This window comes from Sinocyclocheilus grahami, unplaced genomic scaffold, assembly GCF_001515645.1.
Source record: "Sinocyclocheilus grahami isolate Dianchi unplaced genomic scaffold, SAMN03320097.WGS_v1.1 scaffold110.1, whole genome shotgun sequence".
Classification (NCBI taxonomy): Eukaryota; Metazoa; Chordata; class Actinopteri; order Cypriniformes; family Cyprinidae; genus Sinocyclocheilus; species Sinocyclocheilus grahami.
Window position 1 is genome coordinate 2,708,226 of NW_015505289.1, and position 10,118 is coordinate 2,718,343.

Genomic DNA, 10,118 nt, shown 5'->3' on the forward strand with positions numbered 1-10,118 from the left:
GTGTGTGTGTGTGTGTGTGTGAGAGAGAGAGAGAGAGAGAGAGGGGGGGGGTCACATCACTGTGGAGTCAGCTGTCTTAACCGTGGCTTGTGTACTGCAAACACATACTAGCTTCATCACTGTGTCTGTCACGCGACTCTGTTCCCTTTTCGGGCTCTGTCTTTACATTTATTTTGAAAGATGAAGCTTGCGATTATGGTAAGGGGCGTTACATTTCCGACGAGTGCTTGCGGTGTTCGGCCAATCACAATGCACTGGGTCAGCTGGCCAATCAGAGCAGACTGCGCTTGTCGGAAGGAGGGACTTTGTTGAAAACGAAGCGTTTGAGAGAGGCGGGGCATAGAGGACCTACAATAATGTACAGTATTTGAAAAATAATGTGTTTTTTGAACATTAAAGCATGTCAACATATTCTGTTACACCAAATACACAAAATAATGATCTTTAAAAAAGCATCATATGACCCCTTTAAAGCTATTTTTGCTCAGTTTGCTAAATATCTCTCAAAAGTTACGATAAAAATAAAAGCAGTGCTGTTATGTTGCGATGGACAACAGCGAAATATCCGGGTTAGAGTCCATTTTAAGTATCTTTAAGCTTCTGCTGCATAGTCCATTTACATCGCAGCAACAAAATGCATTCAAAAATAGAAAATTTTACTTTTTTATAAAAAAAAAATGGCAACAACTTAAAGCTCTTATAACGATATTTTTGTCTGCTTTAACTGAGGACTACCATTTTAAATATCTCTCAAAAGATACAAGCAAAATAAAAGTAGCACCAATCAATGAAGTCTAAAAGTCTGAGACTTAAATGCTTTACACTTTTTCTAAGTTCATATAAAATTGGTCGTTATTAAATAATATCAGCATGGCAATCAGTTAAGAACTGAATTGGAAAATGTGTATTATAATCTCCACTTTTTTTTACTGTTTGTTAGGCCTTTAAACCCTTATTATTATTATTTATCAATTATTACTATTTTTATTATGACAGCAGTGATGATCCATCATATTCAACGGAGCTTCTTGTGCTTCAAAGAAAAAAAGTTGTTCACATGTTAAATGTCACTAAATTTCTTATATTTGATTAGTGACATAAAAAAATTATTTAAAAAAATCATCTATATATTACATATTTTTATAGTACATTACATTTATGTTTATATTTATACATTTATTCGTTCATTCATTTATTAATTTATGCATCATAACTTTCCTTTTTACTTTTCTAAATCCTAAAACTTTCTGTTTCATTTCCCGGTTTAAATTGGGGGGGGGGGGGAAATATCCCAGATTTCCAAAATCATCTCAAGACTTTTGGAGCATACTTTCTTTTATGAATATTTCCCTTCCTCATTTTTGGAAACTGAATGGTGATGCATTCTCAGGTTGAATTTACTGATGTTGTGCTACAGACATTTACATTTTCTGCTTAAAAATGAAAATAAAAAACAACATCTAAAAACTTCATACCTGCTGCAGGTGATGTTATAATCACATTTGAGCTTTTTCTCCTAAATGTCTCAGGTAAATTGACTAAAAGTCAGGAAAATATTACTTCAATGTCACATGAAGGACAAATGATTGATCAGCATTTCCACGTACACTCTTAAAAATAAAGGTGCTTCAAAAGGTTCTTCAAGCGATGCCATAGAAGAACCATTTTTGGTTCCACAAAGAACCATTCAGTCAAAGGTTCTTTAAAGAACCATCTCTTTCTTGCCTTTTTATAATCTAAAGAACCTTATTTCGCCACAAAGAACCTTTTGTGAAACAGAAAGGTTCTTCAGATGTTAAAGGTTCTTTATGGAACCATTTAGACAAAAGGTTCTTCTATGGCATCGTGAACTACCTTTATTTTTAAGAGTGTAGTCTTGAGAATCACTGGAGAACTGGAAAATTAAAGGCCTAAGGTGTGTGTGAATTTATTCTTTAGACTACTCATTCATGTTATTCAGTAAAGATGTGGGTGTGTCTTTCCTGCACTACTTCAGTAGTAACAGACAGACGTCTGTGTGAACAAAGGTAATAAAACCAAAATAGCTACGTCTCCAGCCCCCTTCAAAACCAGTGAGCGCTTTGATCATTATCAGTGTAATTAACCCTTTAGGGGAGGAAATTTCTTGAGGCTAATGAAATTCATCATGGAAAACATCACTTCCTCTAAAGCCTTTCCAACATCCACTGATTAGACACTGATAAACGCTTCTCCGTCAGACCCAGCACTGCAAACGGTGGGAACAGGTGTTTAATCAACTACATGACCAGTTCTGACAAGCTACATTTGTCTGTTTTCATGAAGTCCTTTGACTTTGTAAAAAAACCGCTCGTATACCTTTAGCACAATTATCTGTGCCAGGTGTCAACAAAACTCCCTGAAACTTTTAGTACTGCAGCCAAAAGCAAACAAGAGAGATGTGCATAAACAAAATCACAGTGATATGAAATCCAAACCAAACATACTGTAGTTGTTTTCAACAAAGAAGCCATTGAGAGTGACTTGCCTGCAGGGGAATATCATTTATATAACAAGTCCTCAAGTTGAAAATGTAAACCAAACATCATTTAGAATCATAAGAAATCTGATTTTTTTTAAATAATAGTTGGTTTGACGGTTTAGATTTGCTACACTCTTAAAAGTAAATAAATGAAGAACCTTTAACATAAATGGAATCTTTCCGTTGCATAAAAGGTTTTTTTTGTGTAAGAAGGTTCTTCAGATCTTCACACTAAAAGCTGGAATACTTCACGACTTTTCAAATCTGAACACTCTTAAAAATAAAGGTGCTTCACGATGCCATAGAAGAACCTTTTTGTCTAAATGGTTTCATAAAGAACCTTTAACATCTGAAGAACCTTTCTGTTTCACAAAAGGTTCTTTGTGGTGAAAGAAGGTTCTTCAGATTATAAAAAGGTAAGAAAGAGATGGTTCTTTAAAGAACCTTTGACTGAATGGTTCTTTGTGGAACCAAAAATGGTTCTTCTATGGCATCGCTTGAAGAACCTTTTGAAGCACCTTTATTTTTAAGAGTGTAGTCACAGAGGAAAACTGGCCATCATACACTAAACGATTGAGGATCACACACTACCAGACTTTAAAGTTGTTCCGATCACAACAAACTCACGCAGAAACATGCGACTTGTTGCTAGGAGATGCGTGACAAATGAAAAAAAATATGCGTTTGCTAAAATCAGCTGAAAATATCAAACATGTCTGATCTCCTCCGACTGGATGGAATCATAGTCTGAAGCTAAAAAAATCAGAGTCTGTGACCATCATACACTACACGATTTTCTATGAAATCTATCAACTCAAATCTGCAGATTGGCTCTGACTTTTGGCATCTATAGCGTCAACTTCTCCAGACAGGAAAAACGTGAAAAATCGTGTAGTAGCCTATATCCCAGCCTTTACAAAAAAAGGGTTATTTTAAGAACTTCTCACCTAAAGGTTGTTTGGGAAACTCAAAATGATATTGCTGCAAACATTGTCTTTTGGAACCTTTATTTTTAAGAGTGCAAGATGCAACTTTACAGTATTTGGAATAAATACAATTTTAAGTATCTAAATGCTTTTTGATCTTCACCATAGATGACAGCACTCAAAAACTGCACGTCTTACTGGAGCTAAAATCATAGCAGGTAGGTCTGCATTAATCATCCGCCCATGAATATTTATGAAGAGATGGAAAGTTTGAGCTTTCGGATCCTGCGGTCTGATTGGTGATTGTGGGGATTTATGAGCCGTCAAGCTCAGCTGAAGATCAGTATAAAGCTGAGGCCATCATCAACCTGAAACACAAACCCACAGAATCGGCAAAACAGCTCGTGTTCTGAATCCTAGGTTTGGTTCGAAGTGCAGACATGCTCCTGAAAAGCGGATTTGTTTTACTCCTCGTTTTGGCTGCATCTGCATTTGGAACAGATCAAGAACCTGCACAACCTAGACGAGCACGATTCTCTGCCAACAGCCCCAGTAAGTATTATTTTCTTTATTGAACTGTCTTTTTGCTTTTTTTATTTTTTATAGGAGTATGCATGGTTAAATGTCCAGAAATTATTAGAAGATCTAAGCAACTTTAGGTTGCTTCAGGACTGCCTGTATAGAAAAAATGTCCACTTTTACACTTCTTTGAAAAAAAGTACCACCCAAAACCGTTGTCTTCTTCCTCCAGCTGAGGTTGCCCGCTGTCTGAACGGAGCTCTGCAGGTGGGCTGCGCAACTTTCGCATGTCTGGAGAACTCGACCTGCGACACTGACGGCATGCATGAGATCTGCAACGCCTTCCTCCACACTGCTGCGATTTTTAATACAGAGGTACCAAGCCTCATTAACCAGAACCCTTTACTTAGTAAATCAAAATTATGCCTTTTTCACTTTCCGTTTGTTTTGCAATGCAAATCCAATTCGTTTTTTACAGGGTAAGACGTTTGTGAAAGAAAGCATCAAGTGCATCGCCAACGGTATCACCACTAAGGTCTTCCAGACCATCAAACGCTGTTCCACCTTCCAGAAGATGATTGCTGAAGTGCAGGAGGAATGCTACAAGAAGCTTGACATCTGCGAAGTGGCCAGATCCAATCCTGAGGCCATCGGGGACGTGGTCCAGGTGCCCAGCCACTTCCCAAACAGGTAATATATAGCGCGAGAACTTGTGTGGCATGCGTGATTGGTCCATATTAGCCTTAAAGGGATAGTAGACGCAAATTAAAATTCGGTCATTTTAATTATGTACTCGCTCTTTTCTTCCATGAAATGAAGAAAATGCAGATCTTTTCTATACAATGGTAGTTAATAGCAATAAATAAATAAGTCCATACGATTTGTTCAGTTTTTTTTTATTTGCAATTTTGCTTTAAACCAAGGATACACACAACAAAATAAACAGTGACAAAATATTAAAATAAATATGATAAAATAAGTATAAGGTGTTTTAACAATCCTAATGCAACATACTGTACAATATAAGGTAATAAATGCAATAATATACCTTATTTTGCGAGGAAGCTATTTTCTGTGAATGCGCGAGACTTCCGATTCATTAATGAAAATAACAAAGTGCAGTAAACGGTTGAAGAACTATTTGTTTCAAGCCAGTGTGCATTAAAATAATGCATTAAAATGGTAAAATATATGATAAGAAATAATAGTTTGCAATAGCAAGAAGCATAACGGGCTGTTTTTGTACAGCTAAAATAACTGGAAGCCAGTGTCACCGGAAGTCTCGCACATTCAAATTTACAGTTTTAAAATAAGGTGGATATTGTGTTCTATATTTTAAGTCGTCTGGTGCCAAATGATACATCTGTGTGAGGAACAGACCAAAATTTAAGTTAAACTTATTTTATGGTGCTTTATGGCAGTGAATCTCAACCTTTTGGCGTACCGGACCCCAGTCCAGTTCAGAACCATCCTCAAGGACCCCCAGAACAAAATTGACTCATCTATGTATGTCTTTGTGAGGACCAAATGTAGTCAAGTATAATTCAAGTTAGTTGACCATATCATCAAGGACATATCATCAGCTATATTGGATTTTTCTTTCATGGGAACATGTCAAAATATACAAAATGTATACAAAAATTCATACTTTATATGGACCCCCTGGCCTTACGTCAAGGACCACTAGGGGTCCACGGACCCCTGGTTGAGAAACACTGCTTTATGGTGTTTTAATAGCTTATTAGCAAACATGGTAACTTTGAACTGCAATGGTTATAAATAAAATTTATGTTTCTCAGAAAGACAACAATTTTTGTTTAAATAATAACAGAATTTTACATTTTGAATGAACTATTCCTTTATATAATAAGCTTACTCAAAAGTGCATACTAATGCATCATACTTTGGTGTTGCAGGTACTACAGCACACTTCTGCAGAGCTTGATGGAGTGCGATGAAGACACCGTGGAGGTGGTGCGAGCCGGGCTGGTGGCCAGACTGGGACCTGACATGGCCACACTCTTCCAGCTGCTTCAAAACAAGCCCTGTCCACCTGAACCTGCTGCCGCTGGGCCTTCTGGGATTGAGGGCCACACCAGCTTCCGCTGGCCTCCCATGTTCAAGATCCAGCCCAACCTGCGCAACAGGGACCCCACGCACCTCTTCGCCAAGAAACGCTCAGTTGATGGAAGCTCTTAAGAGTCACACGACTGCACATCTTCAAAACTATCAGTTTGCACTATGTATCATGCTGATGTGTATAAGTGGAAGATTGTGTCATAATTATGATTTACCAAAGCATGAGTTTTTCTCATAAAGTCATACATACACAGAAAGTATCATAAGTATCTCACAAATTAGACTTTGTATCTCGTAATTTTTTTATCTCATGACTGAATATGACATAAAAAGTCATAATTATTATTTACCAAAGCATTTTTTTATGTGCCAGAATTTGGCTTCCATAGTCAGGAGTGGGTGAAGGCTATTCATTTATCTTGACCTTGATCCTTTGTGATCAACTGCATTACGTCATTGACAAGAGATGATTGTAACCGCACACTTTTCTAAAAAAAAAAGCTAAAGCCAATTTCCAAACTTCCCAGAATCAAGACAACAGTGGTCTGGTACTGTTTCCTAACTGAGGCCGAACAAATAAACATCTAATCAAGTGATCCTAGAAAGCAAGTAGAACATTTCTTAGTTTGCTCTTGGGTGTTTTGCGGGCAAAAGGAACACATGGGAAACAACTGGTATAAACAGACAGACGATACTGTTATTATCCTATAAAGTTACATCACAAAGGCTTTTAAATGTAGTCTTTCCTGCATAAATGATGATGGAGAAAAGAGCAAACAGACCGATCAAGTTACAGCTGCCAATGTGTGAGAGTGTTTATGAGACAATGGAAAAGAATAAAGTGAATGTCTGTTTTACAGCTATAAAATATGATCTCATTTTGGGACATGAGCACTCATTCAAATGTCATTTGTTATTCTTTGCACATTGTATCATAGTCTGACTTGTTCACTATTTTCTTTCATGGATATAAATAGATTATTTTCTGTCTGTTCTAATATTTGCCACACTGCTATGCCGTTTCATCTGTAAATAAGAATCTGCCTTGAATATTTATAACCTGCCTGTCCTATTCTTACCTTGTCCTCTTGGCTCTCTTTATAGGCTATCTGGGTATCCAGCCCAATCAAAACGTGTCAGCACATCAGCCCTATCGTAAACACAGACAGACACGCAGCTAAAAAGGTGTTATGAACAGTGTTGGGGAAGTTACTTTTAAAAGTAATGCATTACAATATTGTGTAACTCCATAAAAAACAGGTGTCATGAACAGTATTGGGGAAAGTTACTTTTAAAAGTAATGCATTACAATATTGTGTAACTCCATAAAAAAGTAACTAATTACGGTACTTAGTTACTTTTTATGGAAAGTAATGTCAAAATCAAAATCAAAAGTAACTCAGATATTCTCTTGTAAATTAAAAAGTAATGCAGTACTTTACTAGTTACTTGAAAAAAGTAATCTGATTACGTAACTCACGTTACTTGTAATGAGTGATCATTACACCTTGACACTGAAACCATGAGAGCTTCGAGAAATAAACACAATGAGTGACACACCGGCACCTCAATGCAGCGACAGCTCTCAAAACACTCAGTATGTGCAGGGATGTAGAATGACTTGTGAGGTGTGCTTTACTCATGGCTATCAATAGACAATGAACCTTTTTGCCTGTGAAATTTCGTTATTGACAACACCTCAACAAGCTGCTACATAAGGACTACAAAGTCAACTAATAATTTTAAAGTGCACAACAGATTCAAAATGTTGAGGTATAGAACAAAACATGAAAAAACATAATCACAGAACAAAATTTATGCTATAGGCTCATGTAAACATTCCTAACACGCTGCTAAAGGTTTACAACTACTGAACAGTGTTGCCAGACGTACGATAATTTTGACCTCTGTACGATCAATAATGAAAAAAATCCCATAATGTACCATAATGTACGATAATTTTATGACAATTCAAATGATTGTAGTTGTAGTCAAAGGGCTTCTATATTCATACACGAAATCGGCTCTCATTACACACTCTAAATGCGCTCGTGCTCACCTCAGAGTGTGTAAGAATGCATGAGGGTCAGTGTTGCCAGACTGGATGGACGATTTCCAGCCCAAAAGCTCACAAAAACCCGCCCAAAACTTTAACTGTCAAAATAATGTGATGGAATATGTAAATCAAGGTTGATAAGGGCCATTTTTAACTCCTTAAAACAAAATAATGTTTACAAAATAATTTATATAGGCAAACGTTAGATACATTTCGCAGGTAAACGGATCGAATCGGGGCAAATAGCCTACATTAAAGGGAATTAGGCTACCGAACATGAATAAAATATTCAAGCTGACACTGTCAAAACGGCAATCAAGAAATGCATCATTTTCAAGGTCAGCAGTCAGAATAATCCAATTTAAATGCAAAAAGGGCCCAATATAAGTGATAGGAAAAAGCAACGTTGCAGGTAGGGGGAGCACGGGGCACAAGGTAAAGCGTGGTAAGTTGTAACACACGTGGTTTAAATATTTCCACACATGCGAGCATAACCAAATTTACAGCATTTACTAGTTACTATATCAACATTATATAGAGAAAAAGTGCGCCAAAATTCAAAAGTCTTAGATATGCTGTGCTAAGTCTTTAGCCTACAGCTTGGTAACGTAACACCTTTACGGAGCCCAAATAATTACATCTGTTTGCTCAAATGTTTGTCTTGAGGCCTTTGGTTGTAATGACAGCACTTGAGTCGTTTATCCAGGACTTTCCTCGACCATCTGTCAGAGGTGATCATGGCCAACGGTTAATTGCACCTCATGGCCCATAAGCTGCTCATAAAGGCAGGTGTGTAGTCCATAGATAGCTTTTACAGGGGTGCGATGGCACAAACAGACCGGCAGATGTGACTCCTATTTCCAGGCATTAATACAATTATTTTTCTGTTAAAAGCAACAAGATTACTGAGATTGAAAAGACAAAGATGCTAAAAGGTTTCTGATGGATTAAGCAAATGAAACACATCCTGATATTCAAGTCACTGTAGCTTAGCGTGTCATTCTAATAACAATTTTACATTCTTTACATTTTTTTATTTAAAATCAATCAAATGTATCTGTTATATTTTCAGACGAGAGACACTTGAATGATTGAATTTTGAGTTTGGATTGTAAAATAGATTGCCAAATTGGATTCAGTCTACTGAAAAACTGCTTAGCATTAATCAAAGATCTAAAGCCAGTGTGCTTAGCTGTCTTGTTTCACTGGCATGAGAGTTTTTCCTCCTGATATATAGCCTGACGCTGCTGTGTTTGCTCTTGGTGTTGGCGTGGTTAATCGATGAGGGCCGGCAGAGGGGAAAACACTTTCTTCTCACCGTTAATCATGTGCATAGCTCTCGCTCAAGCTTTCAACATGAGTGGACGGTCGGCAACTTCTTACGCACTTGCCCTTCCAACAACCTCGGGACTGGCCTGTGAGTTAAGATGTTTGGTTCGCCTGTCATTTATTTCCTGCATGCATGAGCTACATATACAAATGCCAGCTTCAGATCATATTTTATATATAACATTTTTTTATTTATATTCCCACAGGAAAGGCAGTGAAAGCCTGAATATAAGTGCATGGCCACCGCCTCGAAATTCACATCAGGACATACCATAAACAATCACACAAAAATCACAACTCTATTTGAGAACAAAATGTACACTGTTCCTCACAAGTTGCCAATCCTGTCATATAAACCCTGTCGTTTGAGAGTCTAGCTTCAAATTATGAAGACGCTACAGACATGCTATGCTCTGAAACTGGTGCTAACAGATTGTCAACCACCAGGCTAATGCTAAACAGACATACATATTCCAGCGGTTTCATATTAAGAGTTACAAAACATTCATTCACACTTGAATTAAGTCTTTCAGGACACCAAACAAACTGTAATCATACCTTACGATCGTAACAGCAAGCAATGAGTAACAGATTTCATTTGTAGCTTATTTTAACATATAGAAAGTCTCCCATTAATCTGTGTGACACCATCTTCTATACAGGCACGAGATGAATTTTTTTTAACCATAAGTTATTCATTTTTCCACAG

At 37.1% G+C, this 10,118-nt stretch overlaps 1 protein-coding gene across 1 annotated transcript; it reads left to right on the forward strand.

Annotated features, from left to right (window-relative positions):
• Nucleotides 1–3,654: 3,654 nt before the first annotated feature.
• Nucleotides 3,655–6,211, forward strand: LOC107588987 (stanniocalcin-like). Its single transcript, XM_016277286.1, has 4 exons — nt 3,655–3,978; nt 4,178–4,320; nt 4,424–4,635; nt 5,862–6,211. Exons 1-4 carry the CDS (start codon nt 3,867–3,869, stop codon nt 6,142–6,144), a joined length of 750 nt encoding a protein of 249 aa, XP_016132772.1. The 5' UTR covers nt 3,655–3,866; the 3' UTR covers nt 6,145–6,211.
• The last annotated feature ends 3,907 nt before the right edge of the window (nt 6,212–10,118 follow it).

What these genes read in the sequence shown, in the direction of transcription:
- LOC107588987 (XM_016277286.1), top strand. Translation starts at nt 3,867, where the DNA reads ATGCTCCTGAAAAGCGGATTTGTTTTACTCCTCGTTTTGGCTGCATCT. An exon ending in ATTCTCTGCCAACAGCCCCA is followed by an intron (nt 3,979 to 4,177) that starts GTAAGTATTATT and finishes TTCTTCCTCCAG; the next exon opens with CTGAGGTTGCCCGCTGTCTG. An exon ending in CCCAGCCACTTCCCAAACAG is followed by an intron (nt 4,636 to 5,861) that starts GTAATATATAGC and finishes TTGGTGTTGCAG; the next exon opens with GTACTACAGCACACTTCTGC.